Source organism: Rhinatrema bivittatum, chromosome 2 (genome assembly GCF_901001135.1).
Source record: "Rhinatrema bivittatum chromosome 2, aRhiBiv1.1, whole genome shotgun sequence".
In the NCBI taxonomy this organism is placed as follows: Eukaryota; Metazoa; Chordata; class Amphibia; order Gymnophiona; family Rhinatrematidae; genus Rhinatrema; species Rhinatrema bivittatum.
The window spans coordinates 54,703,539-54,730,333 of NC_042616.1; the positions used below are offsets into that span (position 1 = coordinate 54,703,539).

The following is a 26,795-nucleotide window of genomic DNA, read 5'->3' on the forward strand; positions in this document are numbered from 1 at the left end:
CCTGGTCCACGCTCTTTATCCTTCGTGGAGTCTCAATTTCGTTCTCCGAATCTTGGTCAGTCCACCCTTTGAACCCATGCGTTCCGCAACCCTCAAGGATATCACTCTCGACGGTTTTCCTGGTAGCTATCTGTTCTGCCCGCAGAATCTGAGCTTCAAGCACTCTCGTGCAGAGATCCCTATCTTCGTTTTACGGATTCGGGAGTTTCCTTGCATACTGTACCTGCTTTTCTGCCCAAGGTGGTTTCCAAGTTCCACTTGAATCAGACGGTAGAGCTTCCGTCCCTCTCAGACGCATCGGCAGATCTATGCAAGCTAGATGTCAAGCATATCCTCATTCGCTATCTGGAAGTCACTAATGATTTTCACTTGTCAGCCCATCTTTTTGTTATCTGGCATGGTCCAAGGAAGGGGGCCAAGGCATCAAACTACCATTGCTCGTTGGCTGAAGGAGGCGATCTCTGTGGCCTACATTGGAGCAGATAGACAACCTCCAGCAGGTGTCAAGGCCCATTCTCTTCAAGCTCAGGCTGCTTCCTGGGCAGAGATGCAATCTGTCTCGTTCCAGGAGATTTGTCGAGCGGCAACTTGAAATCGTTACATTTGCTCGTCCTTTGGCTCTAGGGTCATTCGAGCAGGGCTTTCCGGGGCCCACCCTACATAGGGAAGCTTTGGTACATCCCACTGTCTGGACTGATCCTGGTACATACAGGGAAAAGAAAATTATTCCTTACCTGCTAACGTTCGTTCCTGTAGTACTAAGGATCAGTCCAGATGCCCTCCCTGACTGTTTTATTGGGTTTGGGATTGCCTCTCTGCTCATTGTTCTTCAGTGCCTTTTTTCCTTTGGCTGGTTAATGGTTTATTCTGCAAGTTTGTTGTTTGACACTGTTTTGTGCCTTTTGCACTCTGTTATTTGTTAATTCTATTCTTGATCATCCTGGTTTTCCTCTTGCTTTGATATACTCCATACTGAGGATTAGTAGAGGGTGCACTACCTTATAAGGAAGAGTTATAGTACCCCTGTATAGAGCAGAAACTTTGAAACAAACCAAAATAAAAAATCTGCTACTGACTCATGTAGTGTATTGTGTAGGTTTGGATGACAATCATATTTGTCTTGTCACTGGCTGTATCAATAAAGCCTATGACGACATTAAGACCTGGTATTTGTGGTGCAACAGGCAATGATAGTATAGCCTTTAAGCACTGAATCCAGATTAATCATCGGTCATTCCTCACCTCTATCTTTGTTGGCATTGAAATTGCTTTTTGCTATAATGAACACGAGATAAGTGCACATTTAATGTTGACTGGTGCACTCGTGTTCATTATAGCAAAAAGCAATTTCAATGCCAACATAAAGATAGAGGTGAGGAATGACCGATGATTAATCTGGATTCAGTGCTTAAAGGCTATACTATCATTGCCTGTTGCACCACAAATACCAGGTCTTAATGTCGTCATAGGCTTTATTGATACAACCAGTGACAAGACAAATATGATTGTCATCTACCACACCTACACAATACACTACATGAGTCAGTAGTAGCAGAATTTTCTACCTTATAAGGAAGCATCCTTCAAAGTTCTATTTGACTCCATCTGCTGGAAGGGGGAGAACCCACTGTCTGGACTGATCCTTGGTACTACAGGAACGAAAATTAGCAGGTAAGGAATTTTCTTTTATAACTTATCCTTGCCATGCCTCGCATGTATTCCCAAACTGGTTTCCATGTCTTCATCTTAACTGTAAATACCTGCTAGCTGACAATTCCATTTTTTTTTCTGTTAGGTTTACCTCCTGCAAACTGTAGAGGGGAAGCACCAGGATTTGAAATATATCACACCAGAGATGGTAAGATAACCAGGCAGCCTGCTGCTGGCAGATAGCGTTTTTAGGACTATGACTGAATGTTAACACATAGCTGCTGCTGAAGAGACTTGGTCTTTATTTCTCCTAGATGTCTGTCGTATTGAGTGGTAGGTTTCAGCACGTCATCGAGCACTGTGTAGTTATCGATTGCAGATACCCCTATGAATATGAAGGAGGTCATATCAAGGTCAGTATTTTATGTTCAGTTGTATTAAATTTAAACATACTGTTTTATAACTAGTGTCAGTTATAGGACATTGAGCATGTGATTACCTAATTGGAACCATATGCATATGATTGGAGTTCAGTAAAGCTACAAAATTTAATAACCCCACACCTCTCCACCCCCATCCTCCTATTTGCATTTTTCTTGGTATGAAAGTGATTATACAAATCCAAGAATAAAACTAAGGATAGCATTTTGTATGATCTTTGTTCAAATTGGTGGAGGGTTTTTGCTGTGGAGCTTCTAACTTTTGAAAAAAAATTAAGGATCTTAGTTTGTTACCTATATATAGCTCAGATTCTCTAACCTTCAGTACCCCAGAGTTCTGTTCTCATATTCAGCTGTTATGGGATTACCCTTGTAACCAAATCCTTCCTTCCTTAACTAGTTAGTCATGTGGTTTAGCTCAGACTATGAAAGTGTCCATCAGACTTGATTTTAATGTGTTTGAACTATGATCAGCTTTCTACCTCCTGTACTTTCCTATCCTGGCAATTCATGTCTTGACCAGATCCTATGAAACTGCCCAAGATTACTATTCATTTTGGAGTTTATTGTCCATGAGATGATAGATGTGGTTAAGGTATTTCATGCTTTTAAAGAGACCAATTATTAAGATGCTTAGGAAAAAGGTTAATGCATAATGTTTTACTGAAGCTTGTGTAATTTTTTTGGTTTTATTGAACTGTGTGATTTTTGTGTACAGTTAATTGCCTTGAACCACTTTTAGTGGATGGTGCTAGATAAGTGATGTGTAAATAAAATAAACCTTTTATCACACTACCCTCATCAGGGCTGCTTTTGATCTCACTAGTTTAGTGCCTGTGTGTTGATGCATGCTGTCCAAGAGGTTACAATCACAAGGTCCTTGTTTAATTCATTCTTCATTGTCAAGGCAAGTCCAGATGAATGGGCTATGTTCACTGATCAGTAGGTTAGCTGATGCTGCCTGTTATACATGCTGGCTGTAATCAGCATGGATGACTATATTGTCTCCCGCAGATAGTAGGCAAGCATCCAGTGCTGTGGACTGAGGCCAGATTAGGAATTTGGATAAGATGGCTTTGGAGGTTAAGCATAACCCTAGAATAGGCATAATTTCCTATGGCAGGCTAACCCCCAGTAGCGCACGCCTTGGGTGGGGGGGGCAGCATGCTGGCTGGATCAGAGGCCTGGGTTTAGGGTCTCGTAGCGACTCACCTTCCCCTCTTCATCCACCCCCACCCCTCACATATTGCTCTGGGGTAGGAATATTTTCATAAGGTAGAGCATGCCTTGAGCTAGGGAGCTTTTTGGTTTTGAGGGGTTTAGACAGGGGTCTTATAGCCTTAGCCTTCCATTACTTTCTCCCCCCCCACCCACCCCCCTACTGGGTTTGTGCCAAAAAAGGGTTTTGTGAAAAGTAGCAGTGGAAGGGGCAGGACAGTGGGTGAATGTATTCTCCTAAATTACCTGCAGCAAGGCAGTGGGGGGTCTGCTCAGCATGGTTTTTGTGAGGGACACAGCTGGCCTCTTTGGGAACAGTGGTAGCAGAAGAGTGGCACTCGGAGGGTCTGTGGGAGCATGGAGAAGAGGCTTGGCTGGGGGGGGTGCATTAAGCCTCCGGTGAGGAGCGGTTTGTTCCACATTGGGCCCTGCCATTTTCCCCTCTATCCACCTGCAGATTGGTAGCAATCTTGCAGGCACAGGACCTAGTCTCCCACTTTTTGTTTTAACTGCTAGACAGTTTGCTGGAATTCAAGCAACCAAGTGGTTTTTCAGTGGTCTTTGGGACTCAACTGCTACTCCATGGGGTTCTTCCTTGATCTGTTTTGGGTCCCAGTAAGTTTCTGAAATGTGGGTGGCTTTTGGGTTTTTTGGACCAAGTTCAGTCCCAGGATCTGAGCTATGTTTTACTTTGCTCTTCCCTGTTTGTAGCTTCAGAAGACTCAGCTTTTAAACATGATGCAGATTGGCTTCAGTACTGATTCATTCCTGAAGTTGTCTCGAGGGAAAAGGAACGGGAGCAGGATGTTAATGTTTTTCTGGCAGGCCAAGGGATGCATCCAGCACTCCTAGTTGCAGCAAAGCCATCCTGTGGCCTTATCAGCAGGGCACAAAACCCTTGTGGGCAGGCCCTCGTTCAAACCCCTGTAAATTGCCCCAATTTTTCAGGGTTATGTGTTTAAAAAAAAAAAAAGAGCATTCTGATTCAGGGATTTCCCGGGCTGGACTCTGTGGAATTCCAGCGATGGAGGAGAACGTCCTGCTGAAAGGGAGGATACTTCTAGAATCTCTCGTCCTCAGGGAAGTTCTTTCTCTGTCTCTGAATATAACTGAAGGTTAGAGTGCCCTTCCGACTCTGTGGAAGACCTCCATTATGGTCAGTATTGCAAGATCTGCAAAATGCTTTCCACTTTGCAGGGATTTAAAGGCTTTGACTTGGAGTAGGTGCCTGAAACTCCTCCTTTAGAGGATGTCACTCCTTTGCCATGTTCTTCTTGGTCCTGTGGGAAAGACAGGTGCTATAGATTGCAGCTGTATCGTTTAATGCTTTTAACATTTATCTAATCCATCTGTTACAAATATCTTATGTTTTATTCTCTGTTCCCTGTAAAGCCGTGTTACGCTACATTAATGTTCATGTAAACGATATGTTCCCAATGAATGTCTGTCTATAAAAATGTTAAAAATAAAATGCAGCATGCCCAAGTGAACCAGTGGATAATTCCACTCGGAGCAGCATAATGGCTGGATGCCTGGGTTAACTTGGTAAGGTTTCAGCCAAGAGCATAGCTGCCATAGTAGCTGCTGTGGGGTTTCTCAGATTGTGTAATTGATCAGCAGGTTCATTATCTAAGACAAAGTTAACTGAGCTTCCCTTTAAAGAAACAGCTTTGGTGAGCACCAGGAGGCTCAGCAGGAGAGCACCAGGAGGCTCATCTGCATACCTCTCCCAGGAGGATCAGAAGGGGTGCAGTGGCTTCAACAAACCTATTGAGGAGGGCTTTAAACTAAAATCATTGGGGTTGAGTGAACAAAACACTAAGGAAAGTAAAATAAATACTTAGAAGTGGGGGTGGGGAAAGGGCAATATCTGGAAAGCTAGTACACTAATAGTATAGGAAATTCCCAGATCTAGAGGCAGTCATTGAAGAAGCTGCTTTAGATGTGGCTTACAGAGATTTAGTACACAGAACATGACAGATTGTAGCCTGGCATAACTATATCTATTCAGGAAGAGGCAGCGTGGAATTATACATATAAAAAATATATAATAAAGCAACAATTGCAGAGCTTGCAACATAAGGAAAGGCACTGAAAGAGGATGAAACATCTATATTGGTATAATAGACTTCATCACAGACAGAGGAGATCAATAGAGATGTAATGGAGGATATTCACAAAATTGCTATGAAAAGGGAGGTGCTGCTATTAGGGGATTTCAATCTGCTGGATACCTGGGGCAGCCTAATCAGTGTCTTCTAGAAGCAACGAGATCTGGATTCTCTACAAGGAGAATTGCTCTGGAACCCACATGGGAAGGGAAGATACTGGGTCTGGTGCTTACCAATGGGGTCAGTAATGATCATCTGTGGTTCAGTATTAGAGCACAAAAAATGAAGGTTCATTCAATGGCAAGAGTTATAGATTCAGGAAAACTATTTCCGTTTAGCTGGGTTAGCTGGTTGGGGATATCTAGGGGAATTAGAACAGTGGGCAAAACTAAAAGGTGATAAGGGCAACTGACTTTTTTTTTTCTTAGAAAAGTAAATAAAGGAAAGACCACTGTGGCTTTCAGAGAAGTAGCTGAAAATGTAAGGGAGAAAAGGTTAGCATTCATAAACTACAAAAGATTATATGGAAATATGACCATATTAAACCCCTCCTCAAGAATCTGCCCTGGCTTCCTATCCCCTCTCGCATCCTATTCAAAACCCTAACCCTGACCCACAAAGCGATACATACACACAACTCAAACTGGCTTGTCTATTCTTTCTGCCCCTTACGATCTAACAAATCCACCAGAGCCTCCAACAATGGAACCCTCCATGTACCCTCACTTAAAATAGCACACCTCACCTCCACAAGGGAACGAGCCCTATCTGTTGCTGGACCTACCCTCTGGAACTCTCTACCTCCCAACCTCAGGCTCGAGACCTGCAGCTCCAAATTCAGAGCCAATCTAAAAACCTGGCTATTCGCACACGCCTACCAAGATTAATTCTTCCCACTTGGCTACTCAACATGCCCATCAAGAACAACATCCCCTACGCATCCTTTGAAATAAACTTATTCCCTTTTGCTTTCTCTTCATGAACATTGTATAAAGTTCTCTTTGTTTTCACAAATTTTATTCTTATTTTGAACTGTTGTGGCACTCTTCCTGAGTAGCATGTTCCTATGTACTTCCTATTCTGCGTTCTCACAGTTCCTATTTCTCCTTCCCCACCACCCTGTTTTATGTAATTTCCAACCTGTTTTTTTATGTAAACTGATATGATGTCCCCCACTAATATCTGTATAGAAACTTTAAATAGAAGATAGGCAATACCTGGAAAAGCAAAGAGAAGCTTGGAAATTAGGAATATAAAAATTCAAATGGAAGAAAAATAGCAAATACGATAAAATGGGGGGGGGGGAAGTGTTTTGTTTTTAAAGATTTTTTAGTGATAGAAGGAAGTGCAAAAGTGGCATTGTGAGACTGATGTGAAGGGAAAGAATATGTAGAGGCAGCTGAAGAAAAAGCAAAATTGCTTTAATTTCTCTTGTGTTCACTGTGGAAATTCCTGCAGCAGGACCACATATAACGAATTCAAATAAGAGAAGGGAGGTAAAACTCAAATCTATTTGCAGAACAGTGTGTGCATGAATCTTTCATCAGGATTCCATGTTCTGGTCCAAGCTGGCCAGTGGGACAGTTCTTTGCATATTCCTTTCATGGTCTGTTTCAGAGAATCTTATAACTTCTGGGCCTGTTGGTTCTAGTAGTTCCAGTTTGGTATGGTGTTCTTGTATGTCTGAGGCTCAAGAGGCCTTGAAGATCCTTAGTCAAGAGTTGCCTTAGCAGGTCATGGCTTCTATGCAAGGATCCAGATCTGGTTTTTAATATGGTTTGGCCCTTGTTAGGGCATGTTTAGTGTGTTTAAAAAAAAAACTGTAGAGATTGCTCTTGATCAGAAAGATTTCCACTTTTCCTTCAGGATGCATTAGGAGTTTAAGAATTGGTGCACTGGGTCCAGGGTCCACCTGCTTTAGCTTTGCCAATGTTAAGGAAGGTCTTCTAAGGACTCTAATTCCTTGAAGGTGTATATCTTAGTTCTCTCGTCTTGCTACACAGGTTGCTTGGTGGATCTTTGTCTTAGCATACAGTTGCCTCGTGCATTGACAAACATCAAAATATCAGTCCTCTGCTGAGGTGTCCTGTCCCTCCTTAGGACCTTAACTTGGGTTATCTTTTCGGTGGATTTGCAATTTCAACCTATCAAGCATATTTCCTTGCTTACATTGGAAGCTGTTTTTTCTTCAGGTACCCTATTTGTTCAACCTGAAGATTTTTGGGGTTACAGGCACTTTCTTGCTGAAAGTCCCTTTATGAGTCTCAGAATATACTTGAAATTTGTATATTTCTGCTAGTTATAGCCTTTCATGTGTTTACCTCAGTGGTAAGTGTCTTTGGAGGTCCAATCTTTTTTTTTTTTTTTTATAGTGAAGTGCAGAAAGATGTTACGGCAGCTAGAGCTACATCAGCACTTTGTATTAGAGGTTATTACAGCTGCTTTTGTGGTTATAAAGTATTATTGAGATGGTATTTTACCACAGAGAAGCTGCTTAAAGCTTTTCCTGGATTAGGGTGATTATATTGGAGGGGCTGTAAAGAATTCGGTACAATCCACATGTGGTGGACTTGCCCTATCATAAGAATTCTGGTGGGAAGGCTGTACCTTAGATATTTGTGGTTTGCTCTCCTAAGCCTTCCTGATCAGATATCAACTACTTGGTTTTTAGTTCAACATATCTTTATTGTTGCTAGGTGTGAAATAGCTTGTTGGAAAGCTGTGGATCGACCATTATTTGCAGCTGTAATGCATAGGTTAGAGAAACTATTTTATTTATATAAACTGACAGCCTTAAAGCACTGTATTTTAGTGAAATTTTGAAGAGGTGGATCCTTTTTTTGAGATGGCAATGTTCTAGGTCATAGTATCATTTTATTGACTTGGGGATGGGGACCTCTGGCCTTTTATTATGGAGGTTAATAGTTTGCTCTTATCTGGAAGGACTCATTTTCTAAGATATAATCTGACTCTAGTTTACTTACTATAATTCAGATTTATATCTGTTCTGTATGCAGGGTTGGGGGCTTGGATGGGTATGCAAATTGTAATTGATGTGCTTGATCTCTTTTATTGTGTTTAAGTATACTAATGTGAAAGTTGTTATACTTTAGTGTTTGAGCAATAAAAGTAATCTAAAAAATTCTGCTCACATGCCTTGAGGGGGGCCTGCTGTTGATAAAGCGAGTTTCCTTAAGGAGGTCTTGGCTGGGGGGTGTAGAGAGAGCCCTTTGTAGGCACTTCTCACAGGTCTGGAGGACGAGTGAGCCTGCAGAGGGATCCTAAGATCAAGTGGAGAAAGATTGTGAAGGGCTTTGTGGATTAACAAGAACTTTGTAAAGAATTCTGAATTTAGGAAGCCAACACCAACAAAAGAATGTGTTCTTTTGTTGGTGTTGGTCAAAATCCTAGCGGCTGAGTTCTGTACCATCTGCAGGGGTCTGTGGTTGGCTGGGAGTCTGAGAAGAAGGGAGCTGCAGTAATCGAGTTTTGAAAATATGATGGATCAGAGTATCATGCAGAAATCCTGAAAGTGGAGAAGGGGTCTCAACTATTTTAGAACTTGTAGTTTAAAGAAACATTCTTTAGTGGTGTTGACTAATTTTTTGAGGTTTAGGTGGTTGTTGAGGATGACACCCAGGTCTCTCACTTGTTGGGCGAGACTTAATTGGGGTGAAGGCGGAATGCTAGAAGGTCCGTAGCTGTCGTCCTGGGAGAAGATGAGGATCTCCGTCTTGTTGGTGTTTAGTACTAAGTTAAGGCTGGTGAGAAGGTGGTTGACTGAAGGCAGCTATTCCAGAAGCTAAGGGTCTTGGTGAGGGACTCGGTGATCGGGATGAGTATTTGCACGTCATCAGCATAGATATAGTGAGTTAGCTTTAGATTCGCAAGTAGGTTACAGAGCGGGAGGAGGTAGATGTTGAAGAGTTGGAGAGCAATGATCCTTGAGGGACTCCCAGAGTGGAGCTGACCAGGTGGGATTCTTTATCATTAATTCTTACCTTGAAGAACCTGTTGCTTAAAGAATGAAACCAGCTAAAAGCAGCTCCAGTGATGCCTATATCTGCTAGACTGTCTAAAAGTATTAAGTGGTTCACTGTGTCAAAGGCTGCTGATAGATCTAAAAGAGCAAGTAGAAATGGTTGTCTCTTTTCTAGGTTCAGGAAGATGGTATCTATTAGAGAGATTAATAGGGATTCAGTGTTCAGCGATTTGCGGAAACTGAATTGAGAAGGGGTGAGAATCGTGTGTTCCTCAAGGTATTCTGAAAGTTGCTTGACTATTTTTTTCCAGTAGTTTGGCAATAAAAGGTAGGTTGGCTATAGGGCGGAAGTTTGCAGGATCGGCTGCTGACAGGTTTGGTTTTTTTAAAAGGGATTTGAGAATGGCGAGCTTTAGAGTCTGGTACTATCCCTTGTGATAGGGAGCAATTTATGATTTCTGCAATGGGCTTAGCGATGGTTTTTGGGATGGAGATGTAGATTTGAAGAAATCTGGTCTGGGTGTGAGGAAGGTTTGAACTTCTTGAGAGTTTTTCTATCTCCAGGGATGATGTAGGCTCGAAAGATTCAAATGGATTGTAGTGGTGGGGGCTGGGAATTAGCAGAGATCAGAGGGGTTACAAGGTTGGTGATTTTTTTTCTTGAAGGTAGCAAGTTCTGTAGCTTTACTTACTGCTTGGTCATCTGGGTTAGTTGGTGGAGACTGTTTGAGAGCGGAGACCTATGAGAATAGGGCTTTAGAGTCAAAGATGAAGTGATATATTTTTTGGGCAAAGAAATCTTTGTTTTGAGGATAGTGTTCCTGTAGCGATACATGAGTGATTTGTATGCTGCCAGAGATGATGTAGATGGGTTTTTACGCCATCTGTGTTCTTTGCTTCTTAATTCTTGTTTGAGGGTCTTCAATTCTGGTGTGAACCAGGGTTTCCTGTTATCAGGTTTGCGGTGAGTTACTTTCGTAGTTATGGGGCAGGTTGCTCTGCTACTTTTAGTAATGTTGAACCAAGAAGTAGTGGCTGCATCTGAGAGATCAAGCAGGGAAAGTTCTTTGGAGAGGTGGGAGCTGAGGTTGTCCATAGTATATGGTTTCCTGAGTTGGACTGTTTTAGGGAAGGAGTGGGATGGAGATCGGTGGTCTCAAGAGTTGTAGAGATCATCCAGTGGTCAGACCAAGGGACAGGTGAGCACATAGGTTTGGAGGCGATATTAAGGCCTTCGTTTAAGAAGATTAAGTCTAGGGTGTGTCCTGCTTTGAGTGGGACTATCGATGATTTGTTTAAAGCCCATGTAGGAGTGGAGAGTAGTACTTTGCAGTTGGGGGATGGAGGAACAGCGTCGACATGTAAGTTGAAGTCTCCCAGGATTATAGCTGGGGAATCGGTGTTATGTTTCGTGATGTGTTCGATAAGAGAAGGGTCTGAGTCTAGGAGCCCCGGGGGGGGGGGGGGGGGGGGGTGTAGATTAAGCATATTTGAAGGTGTTTGGACCTGAAGATGGAGAATTCTAGTTGAGATGGAGGGCTAATCCTAGATCTTGGCAGCTAGGAGTAGGCCGCCACCCATTTAAGTCTAGGTATTGAGAATATATCATAAATGTATGGGGAAGTTGGAGGGTTACGGCTATGTCAGTGGGTTTCAGCCATGTTTCCGTGATTGCGCATATGTCAGGTTTGACGTCCAGTAGGTAATAGTTAATGATGTGAGTTTTTTTTTTTCGTGAGACATCGGGCATTGAAAAGGGTTAGTGTGAAAAGAGGCCAAGAAGTTGCGTGAGTGGGGATGTCATAATGGGAATCTGCCTTTTCTGTTGGATTGTGAGAGGGGTGATGGGATTGGTGCAGTTTCTGAAGTGATTACTGATAATGGGGATAGTGAAGGAATGCATCTTTGTAATGGTATAAAGGTAGGTTGAGCAGTCGGGCTGCAAGATATCCTGTGAGCTGGGATTAGAGGGGGGAACAGGCCTGAGCTGAGAGGGCTGGCAGGAGTGTTATGGGCCTGCGCACTGATGAGTAACCGCTGCCAGAATAGTTGCTTATGGGATAGTGCCTTCTAACCCGGTTGTCTCAGAGGCTGCTCTGCAGGGCTGCACAAATGGGTAGGCCCCTTTGTCGCACTCCTTCGGCGCGTGGCACCTGGAGGAGGTGCTGGGGTTTAAAGCCCCTGAAGTCTCCTCCTGATTGGAAGCTGATCCGATGGGGGGTGGGTCGAGTGCCCTGGCGAGGAGGACTGGTGCAGACTGCCACGTGGTCAGCGGGGGAGACGTCTGAGGTGAGTGCAAAATTGTATGTGGGCCTTACCCCGATGGGCTCGCTGCGAAGGCCCTGGCTCCCACCCTGTCCGTAGCGTCTCACGAGCAATCGCGGGTCCGTCAGGTCCTGGGCACGTGGCAAAGAGGAGTTTAAGATTACGCAGTGCACGCAACTTAAAGAACCTGGCACAAATGACCAACTTAACTTGATTATTAAACATCAAGGCAGTATCAGTCTGAAAAACCAAATTTCATACAAAGTGAGACTGGCAGAATAGTATTTTCATTTTGGATTATTGGCTTGAATAGCTGGGAGTGCCATGATATAAGGCCAGCACTTCACTTTTGGCAATGTTTTAAGGCTTAACTTATTACGAGTTGGAACCAGATTTAAATATCAGGATTATATTGTCCACCCTCCAGTCTTTAGGTACAATGGATTTTAATGATGGGTTATAATTTACCAGTAATAGATCTGAAACTTCCATTTTTGAGTTTTCAAAACCTTGGGGTATATACCCTCTGGTTTGAGCAATTTGCTATTCAGTTTGTCTGGCCTACTACATCTTTCAGATGAATTGAAAGATCATGGTGAATCCTCACCCTTAAACTGTTGTGGAATGGGTATTTCATGAAAGTGAGAGCTCTTCATATCCTAGATTGCAAAAGCCTACTAAAAGAGGAATTCTGCCACAACAGACTTTGCAACTTTTCATATTTTACGATCCTAACAGACTGGGCAAGGCAGTCGCCAAATGTACATTGTCTAACTGGATAGGAGGCTGCATTCATTACTGCTACACATCAGCAGGCTTACAGGTTAAACTCCATCAAAGCTCAAGTTAGAACTATGACCCAATCTAATGCTCACCTGAAGCAGTACCTTTCAAAAGATAATCTGCAAAACTGCCACTTGGTCATTAGTACATACCTTACATCCCATTACTGTCTGGACAGCTTCTCAGAGTGTCAGTAAGTTCAAACAAGTAGCTTTGTATAGCCTGTTCACTCAGCAATCTACTCTCCACAGTGGGGTTTGGGTTGCTTATTCAGTAAATGCTTTGCTGCAACCCTCAGCTATGGGATTCCTCAGTCCTTAACAGAAAAAGCAAGCTTGCTTCCATAAACTGTGTGTAGATAGGATTAACTTTAGCCATGCTATATACCCACCTCCCTGGAGAGTTGACTGCCTAGCTAGGCTAGCTTTGAAATCAACTGAGGCAGGTCACGAGACAATGCTTGCAAAAGAATTCCCACACAGACAAGGCTGTTCAGTGCTGCTAGATGTCACACCACGTGTCATGGCTAATTCATCTTATCTACAGAAAAGTTATTGCTATTTTTCCCAAAAGTAGGTTTTTATGCAGAGGCTGCTCTACATTGGAGGTCCAGTGCTTACCCCATACATAAGTAGTATTTCAGAGGTGAACAAATACCCTGTATCAATTAACTGCATTCACAGGTTGAGGGGGAGCCTAACATATTGCTCCTACAATTGCCACCCTCCCATATTTCTGATCCAGTATGAGCACATATAGCTGAACCATTCTATTTCAGACATGGAGGAAGTTTTCCATAGCATACCTTAAAATCGGCTACATTACAAGGCACCTATTCATGCTGGTTGTCGGCATTCATATGTTTAATTCTGTCTCCAGGGGGCAACGAATCTCCACATGGAAGAAGAAATGGAAGATTTGCTGAAGAACCCCATCGCATCCTCCAACGGCAAGCGCGTGATTCTGGTCTTCCACTGCGAGTTCTCTTCAGAACGTGGGCCCAGAATGTGAGTCCCATCCCAAGAACAGTCTGTCACGGTCCTTTTATCTGATAGAATCAGATTCACATAAAGCCAAAGCAACCTGTGGTGATAAAGGGTGTTTGGCAGTGTTGTATGTAGCTTCTGTTAGATTACACAGATTCATGCACAATCTCCTTTTATATTCTCTAGACTGGGTTTTTGTTGGGTCCCCTGGTATTGGTATCTTGCAGATGTGTTGAGATAACATGCATTTACCTTAGAAAAATATACTTGTGCTCTTTTTGGGTCAGTACTTCCCCTTCAGATCTTGTCCCCTTTGCTTGGCATTATTGAATGTGACTGCCTTATGAGAGAAATAAAACCACCTTGGCAGTTGGCCACAAACTATTTAATCGGCTCACTTGCATGTTCTCAAAGCTCCGTCCTAGTGATCAGTCCAGAGTATAGCAGAACTGTATAGGAGGCCATTAGAGCAGGAAGAAAGCATGCAGCCCTCCTGAGTTCATGTACTTATGACTAGAGCGGGGGGGGGGGGGGGGGGTGGTTCTGTCAGATTTCAGTATGGGCCCTTTTTAAGCTTTTAGTGAGAGGGATGGAGTATGAATGGCTTCCTGTAATGGTAAGTATTAGAGTAATAAAGGATTTGAGGAAGATGGATTTTCCCTTCTGGGAAAGGGACATTTTTTTCTTATCTTCCCCCCCCCCCCCCCTAGTGTTGGTGCCCATCAGTCTGGACTGTTGTAGGTGTTAAAAACCAGTAGTAGCTTTTTTTTTTTTTTTTTTTTTTTTTAACACTCTGGGACATGATCTGCTTTTTTGGTTATAACCAAGGCCTCTTGTTTCTTTCAATGCCATAGCAGCTACTTAAACATTTAACTCATGCTGCAGATTCTTGGAAGAATACCTGATCTAATGCTCCCACCACATTATCTTTGTTTCCTACTGCTGGTTAAGCCTGGCTGCACCACCTCCTTCCAGTCGCTGGCTGTGAGACCCCCACCCAGCCTTTCTCAATGCTGGTTCCATGTTGCTATCCTAGATTGACAGTGTATGGACCAGCCTCATGCTACTTTGTTTGCTGCCTTGCCAGTGTAGCTGGCTGCAGACCAGCACCCAACCTTCCCTAAACCCCAGCATTGCTAGCTGTGGGCCAAGTTGCTTCTCCGTGTTCTAGGCCATTACAGCTCTTTTAGCCCTCTTGGTACTGCCACGGTCGCTATGCTTTTCTCGAAAGTGGTACAATTTGGCTCATAGGAAACTATCAACTATTTACCGGAGGAAACTAGTAAGCCAGAGTGAGCTGGGAGGTATGATTGAGGAGGGAGGGAAAACTGAAGGAGCAAACGAGAAACTAACATAGGGCTATGTAATATGTGTGTGCTGTTCAGTGCACATTTTCTTTACTCGAATGCTAAGTTAACTCCTGATGTAGTATGCTAATACATGCATGCGCAAAAATGTGTTTAGCAGGCACAAAACAAGGTTTATGTGCAGAAAATCAGTGAGCACAAAACACGTGTTTTTGTGTGCATGAACTCCAGGCTAAGTCCTTGGGCTTAACATATCCTCAATCTTTAGTTCACTGCTGCCCAGGAGTTAATATTTTCAAGGACAAGCAGGATAGCCATCCTCACAAGTGGGTGACATCTGATGAAGCCCAGCATGGAACTCTTCTCGGTTTCTAGCAGTTTGATTGTGCTTCACTGGACAGGACAGCATACCACGCAAAGTCCCCTTCAGTCTTCTACGGAGCCTCTGGTTGGAGGTCCTTGCCGCTCCTGCTTTAGGCCTCATTTTATGGGTATTTTTTAAAGCAGGATATCTTGTCAGAGCCCTATAGTGGTATTCTGTCTTCTCATCCAGTATTCCCCCTAAGTAGGTTTTTCAGTTTTAAGCTTTCATTTTGTTTTGGTGCCAGGTTGGTGTGCCTTTGATGCTCAGCAGGCATCAATTTGCTGGCATAGTTTTGCTTCCCTTCTGTTTCGATTTTGTCTAGCGGGTTCCAGCAATGCCCTTAATGCACCTGGGTCATGTCTATCATGGATCCCCAGGATAGATATATCCTTTATCTGCATGATATCAGGGGGGGCTGCAAATGTGCCTTTGACCCCTCCCCCCCCCGGGACAAAGATCCCAGTTCCAACTTACGGAGAAACATTTCGGACACTGAAAGTTGATCTACCAACATTCACATCAAAAGCCTTGACACAGGGACCTCTGAGCTAAACCAGCGACAGTAGAGGCATCAGGGAATAAACAGTTAATTTGATATGGAATGTCTGTAGGGACCTCAAGCTCTCATCGGATTCTTACCATTCAAAGAAGATGGGTTCTGTCTCCAACACTGGCATTCTGATGCAGGGCTTCGAGGGGAAACCGAAGAAGCATCAACATTAATCTCCACTGACACATGATGCTGGGAGCGGGGATGGTCCAGGGACTACAGAGACCCCATCCTTTCTCACCCCACTACTCCACCAATTGGCCTTGTGGGGAGGAGAGCTCATCCTTTCACAAGGCTAGAGATCCACATCGGTTTGTAAACTTAGAAACGACAGGAGAAAAGGACCAAATGATCCACCCAGTCTGCCCAGAAAGCTTATGCCAGTATCTGCTGCACTGTGCAGGTTACCTTCATGCTTATCAGTTTTCCAGACCGTAAAAGTCGGGGCCCTCAGATGCTGTCCGAATCCATTTTTCCCTGACCCCTGCTTTGGAGCCACATCAAAAGTATCAGGCTTAATGATTAAGGGTAGTAAAAGCCGCATCAGCAAATTACCCCCCATATTTTGGTTCCCCCAAACAGTAAAAGTTGAGGCCCTCTGGCTGGCCAAATCCAATTCCCCTCTTCCCTCTGCCATTGAAGCAGAGAGCAATGATGGGAGTTGCATTAAGCCTTGATACTGTTTAAGGTTGGCAACTGCCTCACCAGCAAGTTACCCCCATGCACTCTTTTTTCTTTGATTCCATCCTCTAACCTTTAGGGATTCACAGTGTTTATCCCATGCCCCTTCAAATTCCTTCACATTCTCTGGAAGGGTATTCCAGGCATTCACCACCCTCTGTGAAGAAATATTTCCTGACATTGGTTCTGAGTCATCCTCCCTGAAGTTTCATTTCATGACCTCTATTTCTATTTTCTTTCCAATGGCAAAGGTTTGATTGTGCACTGTTAAAACCTTTCAGGTATCTGAAGGTCTGTATATCTCCCCTGCACCTAGTCTCTTCCAGTGTGTGTGTGTGTGTGTGTCGCTATCCTGATTTTATCCTTTTTGAGATAAGGGCACCAGTACTAATGCAGTACTCCAGGTGAGATCTCACTAAGGACCGGTACAAGGGCATTATCCCAGGACAAGCAGTCTTCTTTTTTCCGCGCTGCTGACTGCATCGCGTTTTCTTAGGAGCCTGTGAGTTACCTCACAACGTTACAAGTTTTTATAACTTTTTTCACCCTCCCGGGTCTCACTCGGTTTGTCACCGGCTGGTGACAAACACCATAACATTTTTCTTAAAGAAACACCGATCGATCGGATGTCGACTGACAGAACTTCAGGTTTCAAAAAATGTCCGGCCTGCAACCGGACTATGTCAATTACAGACCCGCACGTCGAGTGCGTTCGCTGTCTGTAAAAGGACCATGACATCGCAGCCTGTGCCAAGAAATGACGGCGAAAGGTAGGAAGCTCAGACACGAAAAGATGGCCCAAATTTTTCAAATTCAAACACCGCCATCACCGATAACTTCCTCTAAATCCTCGCCGACGGGCGTAACAAAAAAGTTATTAACAAAACGCCTCGCCGAAGGATCAGGGGACGCCTCTTCGCCAACCCCATCCGCATCGTCGACTAAATCAGCGTCTGACATTCGTCCGCCGCATAAACATCGTAGACACCATTTAATTCCTCCACTTCCACTGCCAGAGGAACCGGTGACTAAACGCCGAAAGAAGTCATCGACCATCGTCACCGAATCGCTACCATCGACATCCGTGTCCGACTTAAATCTCAGCTTATCATAAGATAGGAGATGCACCTATATCCACACAACCTCTCGTCACTAGATTCATGAGAGGTCTCACTCACCTTAAGCCACCAATTCGGCCTCCAGCTACACAATGGGACCTGAATCTGGTGTTAACAAGGTTAATGCATACTCCTTTCGAACCCATAGATTCCTGTGACCTTAAATTTCTCACATGGAAAACTATTTTCCTCATAGCCATCACATCAGCTAGGAGGGTTAGTGAGTTACAAGCACTTGTCACATACGAACCTTATACAAAGTTTCTCCATGACAGAGTGGTTCTCCGAACACACCCAAAATTCCTCCCTAAAGTAGTTACGGAATTCCACTTAAATCAAACAATAGTTCTACCCACATTCTTTCCAAGGCCTCACTCTCACCAAGGGGAAAGAGCTTTACACACTTTGGACTGTAAACGTGCATTGTCTTTTTATTTGAATCGCACTACATCCCTTAGAGAATATAATCAGCTTTTTGTCTCTTATGATCCAAATAAGCCAGGTAAAGCAGTGGGAAAACATACTCTATCCAATTGGTTAGCAGACTGCATACAATTCTGCTACGAAAAAGCAGGCCTTCCTCTCCAAGGACGAGTAAAGGCGCATTCAGTAAGAGCCATGTCAACTTCAGTAGCACATTTTCGTTCAGTGCCAATTATTGACATTTGTAAAGCAGCAACATGGAGTTCTCTTCACACCTTTGCAGCTCATTACTGTTTGGACAAGGAAGGATGACAGGATTCAGCCTATGGACAATCTGTCTTAAAGAACTTGTTTCCAGTTTAATCCCAACTCCTTCTACATCCATCCTACTGTATTCTTCGGCTGACTCATTTCTTCAACAGGCATTCCAGTTACCTGCATGGACAATGACTCAGCCTCTAGCTTGCTAATCACCCATATGTGAGGACTAGCATCCTGCTTGTCCTGGGATAAAGCAAAATTGCTTACCTTGTAATAGGTGTTATCCCAGGACAACAGGATGTAGTCCTCACGGAAGCCACCCGCCACCCCGCGGAGTTGGGCATCAGACTTTATTTTATTTTGCTAATGCTTATTGCTACATACAAGACTGGAGTGAGACCCCTGTGGCAGGGAATATCATGGCATACCGGGCATGCTCAGTAGCCTCAGGCAGCCAAACCAAAAGCTTCTAGAAACTTGCCAGAAGTTTTTCCCGCTTAAGGGCTCCGTGAATGACGTCACCCATATGTGAGGACTACATCCTGCTGTCCTGGGATAACACCTATTACAAGGTAAGCAATTTTGCTTTATCACCTTTTTTTTTCTTACAGGTTATTACTTTCTATGCAGCCCAGCATTCTTCTGGCTCTTAGTAATCACCTTGTTACATTGCTTTTGCCTCCTTCAGATCATCACACTATCACACCAAGGTCCCTCTCCCAATCTGTGTGCATTAGTCTTTCACCACCCATCTCATACAGCTCTTGGATTGCTGCACCCTGGTGCATGACTCTGAACTTCTTGGCATTGAATCCCAGCTGCTAAATCTTCTACCACTCTTCAAGCTTTCTTAAATCACCTTTCATTCTCTACTCCTTCAGGCATGTCCACTCTGCAGATTTTAGTATCGCCCACAAATAAACTTTACCTTCTATCCCTTCCACCAGGTTGCTCACAAAGATATTGAACAGAACTCCGATCCCTGTGGCACTCCACTTAACACCATTCTTTCTTCAAAGTAGGTTCCATTTACCATTACATGCTTCAACCTTGGCACCCACTCCCAAGCTTCTCATTTTGTTCACAAGTCTGTGAATCACATCCCTAGTTCTTCCCTGATCCAATTCTGTAGTCACCCAACCAAAAACATCAGATTTCTGACAAGACCTTCCCCTGGTGAATCTGTTGCCTCAGGTTAAGCAATTCATAGGTTTGTAAATATTTCATTATCCTTTCCTCCATTAATCTTCCCACCACCAAAATGAGGCTCTTCAGTCTTGCAGCCCACTCCTGTTACCAGTGATCTATTGAATGGGAGTGCTCTCAGTATCCTGGGGTGTATCTCAGCTGGCCCCATGGCCTTGTCCACTTCTAGTTTTCCTAGCTCTTCTCATACATTCTCTTCTGTAAACTGAGTATTGTCTACTCCACCCCTATCAACCAGTGACTTACCACCTCCAAGTTCTTCTCTAGTGAACTCCAAACTGACATTTGTTTAATATTTTGGCCATTTCATAATCTCTCCACTCATTGATCTTGGTCACCTTTCAATTTCACTGTACCACTTCAGACCTTTCTTCTTTCTCCGATATATCTGAAAAATGTCTTGTCACCTCACTTTACCTCTGGTAATCCTTTCGTCTGCCTGACATTTTGCTTTCTTGATTTGTCTCCTTCAGTTTCACCAGATATTCTTCCCTGTGTTCCTCTTCTTGGGACCCTTTATTTCTTGAGTGCTGCTTTTTTTGCCTTTATTTTATTAGCCACGACATTTGAGAACCAGATCGGGGGGGTTTTGGGGTTTGTTTACTTTTCTAACATTTGTTGCCTTGGTAATTGCTCCTCTTAGTTTGGCCCACTGTTTCACCTATCTCTCATAAGAACACAACTGTACTGGGTCAGACCAAGGGTCCATCAAGCCCAGTATCTTGTTTCCAACAGTGGCCAATCCAAGTCACAAATTCCTGGCAAGTACCCAAACATTAGATCACAAGCTATTATTGCTTATTAATTACTGTAATAGCAGTTTATGGATTCAACCTCTAGGAACTTATCCAAATCTTTTTTTTTTTTTTTAAACCCAGTAACACTAACTGCTGAAATCCCATCCCCTGGCAATAAATCCCAGAGTTTAACTATGCACTGCATGAGAATTTTGTTTTCTCCCAGTCTTCTAGTTCTACCTCCAGGTACATACCCATTTTGACAGTCTTATTTTTTAAATTTAAACTCTGGTTTTTGTGATCTGTTTCCTATTTCCAATATCTAACCATACCATTAGATCACGGGTTCTCTGGGCACCCTCCTGGACATTAGACATTATCCCTGTTAGTGAGCACTAGGTCGAGTATAAGTCCCTCCCTCGGGGGTTCCATTACCATTTGTTTGAACAGAGCCCCTTGAAGGGCGTCCATTATCTCTACTTCTGGTAGATTCCACAGAAGGGATTCTCCAGTCTACATCAGACAGGTTATATTCTCCTCCAACAATTAACACTTCTCCCTTATCTTTTGAATGTCTTCAACCAGATTTCTGTCTAGTTCTTCCGTTTTGAGTCTGAGACCTGTAAATCACTCCAGTAAAAATGGATGCACCATCTTTTTTAGGATGGTCCATAATGCTTCTCTACCCCCACATTCCTTGCAGTTCAGTTGCTTGGATATTTTTGACATAAAGAGCTGCTCTCCCCTTTTCTGTCCTCTGTCCATCCTTAAGTTATAGCCTGGTATGACCATATCCCAATCATGAGACTCTGCACCAGGTCTCTGTAACAGCAGCTATGTCCAAGTCCACTTCCACCATTAAGGCCTGCAGGTCTGGGATTTTATTTTCCAGATTACGAGCATTTGTGGTCATAGCTTTCCAGCTCACCTCCCTATTGCTGCTGCTCTTAGTCATCTTTTCTTCTCCCAATTCCTGTCTTGGCTTGGGGGTGACATGACAATTTCATTGTCCACCTTCTGCCACTCCCGCCTTCTAATTTAATTAGCATTCTCTTTCCAGCCAAGGGCAAATGTAGTCCATCCTTACATTATAACCTTTTTACTGTTCCATACATGGCCCCATCCACCAATGTAACCAAAACCACTTGATTCACACCATACTTTGAGCCAAACATTGAAGTTATCTATGACAGAGCCTTTCCTTCCCCTTTCCATGAACAGGTAATACTTCTGAAAAGGCAATGGATTTTGCCATGTATCTAATAGTTGTCCCTAGGTTTTGGCAATCTTTCTGTACTGTAAGGATATGTCTAGCAAGGTCATTGGTCTCCAGATGGATAACATTGGTACTGGAGTATCTACTTCTGAATTGCATTGACCACCTGGCTTGCATTTGTTAGCTGAGTATCCTGGAAGGCATTTATCAGTTGTCCCCATCAAATTACCCAAATTGGTTTCTCTGACTGAGTCTCCCAGCAGATGAAGCTTCCTTTTGACCGTTGATAATATTTAAGGGTTTCTTGGACCATAGGGTGACACAGCTACTTAATAAAGACTAGCAATATAAAAACTTGGAAAAATAGATTTCAAAGCATGCAATACAGAAATTCAGAAGAATATCACCAAGAAAGTAATCTATAATCTGGCTAACTTTACATTTTTCAACTTAACTGGCCACAGGAGCTGGTAGCAATGTGTTTCCAAATGACTGCCACCTATACACCTTTTGATTCTGAGGAAGACATGGCCACCCCTCATGCTTCCCACTTGGTGTTGGCATTGGCTTTGACTATCTGAGGAAGAGGGGAACAAAATGATCCAGTTGGCTTTGGAGAAGGTCTACAGAGCCTCAGTTCTTTAGCATTGAGGGCACTGGGACAGATGCCCATCTTTTGAGCTGCTGCTTGAGTCCCTTCAGCTACCTGGCAGCCAGGCAGTGGTTCTGAGATCAGTGCTTGCTACCCTGCTGAGTTCCAATCCATCTGAGGAAGAGATTTCCCAGGGCATGGGAGGGCTCAGTATCCAAGCTGAAACTGCCAAGTGCATCCCTCTAAGGCCTTGGCTGGGGATCAAGGACCATCTGCATCTTCACCAGCCTACGAATCAGTCTGCCTCAGAGTTCTCTTAGGAATACGGCTACCAAACATATGAAGATAATCCCTCCCTAAAGATCTCTCCTTCACTGGTTTTGTCAGAAGAATAGCAAAGGCTATTCCATTTTGCAGATAGAAGATGAAACCAGCATAAAGATGCTGGACATACTGTAATTTTAGTGGTTCTTCCCCCCCAAGGTGGAAATGACAGTCCTGGTCCATGAAATCCTTCAGGAGGTGCAGATGAAGATTTGAGAGCACCCCCCTTCTCGGTGGCTCCCATTAACAGGGAGGTGGATGAAATTCATGTTGGATTCTGGACATTCTTGGGAGAAAAATGAGCTATGCTAAATGTACACATAGCCTCCTATCAGATTTTTATAGGGCAGCAGATGCAGAGGGTAGCCATGCAACTTTCTCAGAAGCAACAAGATACTCAAGTCACTGGTGGACAAGGGAATGGCATGCAGAAAATACACTGTCCGCTTGATCTTTTAATGTTTTCAAAATCTCATCGAGAGTCTTTGCTGTAGGGATTGGTGCTTACTCACCTGGACCAGAGGTCCAGGAAAGACCCATGGACATGCCATGATCTGGAGAGGATATCTTCAAAGATAAAATGACTGCAGTGTTAGCACATCCATGAACACTGCAACAAAACAGCTCTCCACTGCCACTCCAGACTCGTTATCCAAGGCTGGGGAGAGGAGGCAATTTTTCCAACTGAGGAAGTGCTATTCTCTGCTCCCTCAGTCCCAGCACAACATAGTCCATGTGCCCACCTGTGGCAGCAGTGGGCTGTAGGCCTCAGCAAGCATCCCAGTCAATTCCCAGGACAAAGCTTTGACTGGATCATGTAGCATAGCCTACCAAAGAACCTTGCTGTTAATAGCAGATTGAAGTCTTGCATAAATTGTTGGCTCAGTGTAACTTTGTACCTATGACTCTTCTGTCAAAAGAGAATACAAATTTTAAATCTATTGGGTCTTTCATCAGATCAGTTCCCAGACCCAGGTTGGGGTTATTAGTCACATTGGGAACTGCTTTAGAAGGAGCTCTCCTTCCTCTTAAGACCAGGGCAGTCAAACCTTTTCCACCAGGGAAAAGGGGGCAAGAATTCTATTCCCCCAAGTACTTCCTGACTTCCAAAGAGAATAGGATGCCATCCTATCCTAGACCTAAGGGCCTTGAACAGATTTCTAAAAAAAAGTTCAAGATGCTTTCTCTGGACACCATAATCTTTTTTCTTGAAAGGGGATTGGCTATGCTCGCGATCTCTATGCTTACACCCACACAGATTCCCCTATCACAGGAAATGTCTCATTTATGTATTTATTTTATTTTTAGATTTTTATATACCGGTGTTCCTGTATTAAAATACAGATCACATCGGTTTACATTGAAACATAAAAATTACGCCAAGAGGCGGTACATATAACAAGGTTGTTATTTATGGTGAGTCACTGCCAGTATCACGTACTGCCTTAGCCTGGCTTCAACCCCATGTGTCTTCAACAAATGCCTTGCTGTGGTGGTGGCATGCTTACAAAAGCTTGGGTGTGTATCCCTGTCTGAACAATTGGCTGGTGAAGAGCATCTTGCAGGCAAGTAGCACAGAATCTATGCACAAGACTATCAGTGTGTTGGAGGTACTAGGATTCATTGTCAACTACCCAAAGTCCCACTTGAATGTCATCTCAATTGGAGTATCTGAGCTCTGCTAAACACAACTTGGGCAAAAGCCTTCCTTCCACATATGAGAGCTATCATTTTGATATCCACAGTGAAAAGGATCCATTGAGTCAGATATCCACATGGAACATATTGAGGATGTTGGTCTTTATTGTCTAATTCGTCATTCCCTTGGCATGTTTCTACATGAAGAGAACCCAATGGACTCTCTGATCTCAGCTGATGAAAGCAACACAAGATCTATGGGATAGTATCCATGTCACAGCTGCACAGGCACTCCCTGTCCTGGTGATGGGACAAGTCTAATCTGACCAGAGGTACCCCTCATATTTTTCTGGTTCAAATTGTCCTTACCACAGATGTGTCCAACCTGGAGTGGGGAGCTTATATAGAGAGCTCTGCACCCAGGATCTCTTGGTTTGCTTGTGAGGAGGTTTTTTAATAAATTTCCTAAAGCTAAGGGTGAGTGATAGGCAATCTCTTTCAGAGATTGGCCAGCAAAGAAGTCAGTTCAAATGAACTAGATTGCAATGTTACATCAACAAGCAGGAAGGCCAAGGGGTATCATCCAATCTTTGAGCTGCTGCTGGAGTTTCTTCAGCTACCTGATGGCCAGGCATCGGTACTAAGTTGAAAGCCTTCCATCCTGTTGATCTCCAGTCCATATGGGGCACTAGCAGGCTCCAGGATCCAAGCTGAAACAACCCTCAGGTCTTAGCTGAGGATCAGCTAACACATGCATTTTTATCAGCCTACCAATCAGTCTGCCTCAGTTCTCTTATGGATATAGCTACAGAATAGACTGTGCCTCTGAAAAGGAGGAATTGACAGGTCTCGCCTCAGACTCCCAGCTGTGGAGCTGGGTCCTCTCTCAAGGATTGGTTCTCAGTGCCATGTGTTTAGCAGGCATGGAGAATGTCCTGGTGGACAGATTTGAGTCAAATCTGGAACCACCCAAATGGTCCCTACACTGAGGGCAGCAAGCCAGGTTTTGCACTAGTGGGATGCTCCTGCAATGTTTGCATCCTCTGAATAGGAAGGTTCCACACTTGTTTCATAAAACAAGCACAGGACAAACTAGCTCTGAGTTTGCCCTACATTGGGGCAGTGGGCTTCTGTATGCATATTTCTGCAGTACTGCTAGTATTAAAACACTTTTGAAATTGAGAGAAGACCGATGGACTGTGATTCTTATAGCCTCTTTTGGCCGAGATGCATCTGGTTCCCAGGTAAGCAGCTCTCTTTTCCAGTGTTAAGAAAACAAGTTTCTTCCCAATGCAAAGAGGTGCATGGGTTTAATAGCTAATGCCTTGATTAACATGAGATTTACAGCGAGGAGCACGGAGCTTGTTCAGTTTTACTCAAGGTTATGTACATAACTCCTTGCTATATTGTGTTAAGTGCCATTTCATTTTTTGATGCTTCAATTTTTATTGAAAGCATAATTTTTATTGAAAGCATAATTTTTATTGAACAATATAAGTATTCTTGGGAGATGCTGATGGCATTTCTTACAAACTGTCCACCAGCATCTCATTGCATACAGGAAGTGATCCTTTTATAGATAACATACAATATTGTAGAAGATTCTAGCATTGCGTGATTGCCCTAAGAATCATTTACATAGGCTGTCATGTCAACAGCATAATGTGATTATCCCTAAACTGCCCTAATTACTTCTCCCAGGTGGGGCCCATTTACCATCACTCTCTAGATAGTCCTTTGTTCTGCTAAACTTGCTGGTCAGGGTAATTAACACATCTGTGGCTGTGTTTATAGAAACCCAGAGAAAGAGTGCCTCTTATTGTGAAGGATAGCCTGAAGCTCCCTCTGTTGGCTTCTGCTTTGTTTGACCCTATGATTAGGCGTCACTGTATGGAGCCAGCTTCAACTGCCTGTCCAGATGTCCTGGAAATTGTGCAAGTCATGCTCAGCAAGTCACTTTGAGGTCACATAGGCTAAGAGCAGAGGATGCTGGGTCGGTTACCGTTCTCCACACTCCTCATTTGGGAGTACAGTTGTATGCAGAATTACATTTCAGCTTGTGGTTTTGAGCATAGCCTAACAAAGCTGATTACATTCAGGCCTTGGAGAGAGAGAATACTGGAGAGGGGGAGAGGTGATCTGTAGTGAATGGGTGGGGTAAAAAAAGGTGGGTGCAAATGGAAATTGTAGATTGAATTAAAGGTAAAAAAAAAAACCTAAAATGGAGGAACAATGGGAAGGGGGGGGGAGTTCAGAATATACAAGGTTCTATTTTTAATTTTATATTCTTTTCCAAGGACCCAGAGCACTGTACAAGAACAAACTATAAAAAACAATCTCTTCCAATCTTTTTAATTATAAAATGTTACAATTTTTTTTCAGTAAAATTGCCTTTAGTGTATAGTGGATAATGCAAAAAAGTGCATTCCTGCAAACATGCTCCAGAATCTCAAGCTTTCACAGCTTACCCCAGGCTTGGTTACAACTGGTCCTTTTACCATGGATCAGGTAAATCCCCACAACAAACCTGCAATTTCTTTAATGCAAAAAGCTGTATATAGTCTTTTTGTGCTTCTTTGAAAGCATGAGTACCTGCATGGAGCAGCAGTTACAACCCTAAGACACATGTGGGAAGCAGGAGTAGGTATCCTAGGTTCCACATGGGAATTTCTATGCACATATACACAAAGTAGATATTTGGCTACTGGGCAGACTGGTTGGGCCATTGTGGTCTTTATGTACCACAGCTTTCTATGTTGTCATGATAGACTCAGTATAGGCTCCCCTCTTGGAGTGTTGTGCAGTTTTCAGATGTCAGAACTGCTTAGTTTTGTCCTACAGCAGATAGCAAGTAGGATTGTTCTGTGCTGGACAAGCATTCATACCACCCCTTGGTGCTGCATGAGTTTCAATTGGACAGGAAGTCTGCTTCTCTCAGCAATT

General features: G+C 43.4%; 1 protein-coding gene across 1 annotated transcript in view; it reads left to right on the plus strand.

Moving 5' to 3' along the window:
* CDC25A (cell division cycle 25A) overlaps positions 1-26,795 on the plus strand; it is a 130,724-nt gene that overhangs the window by 89,741 nt on the left and 14,188 nt on the right. Inside the window, exons 11-13 of the mRNA XM_029588162.1 lie at positions 1,796-1,858; positions 1,965-2,063; positions 13,329-13,456. Coding sequence (XP_029444022.1) covers positions 1,796-1,858; positions 1,965-2,063; positions 13,329-13,456 — 290 coding nt within the window. The remainder of the gene's footprint in view (positions 1-1,795; positions 1,859-1,964; positions 2,064-13,328; positions 13,457-26,795) is intronic.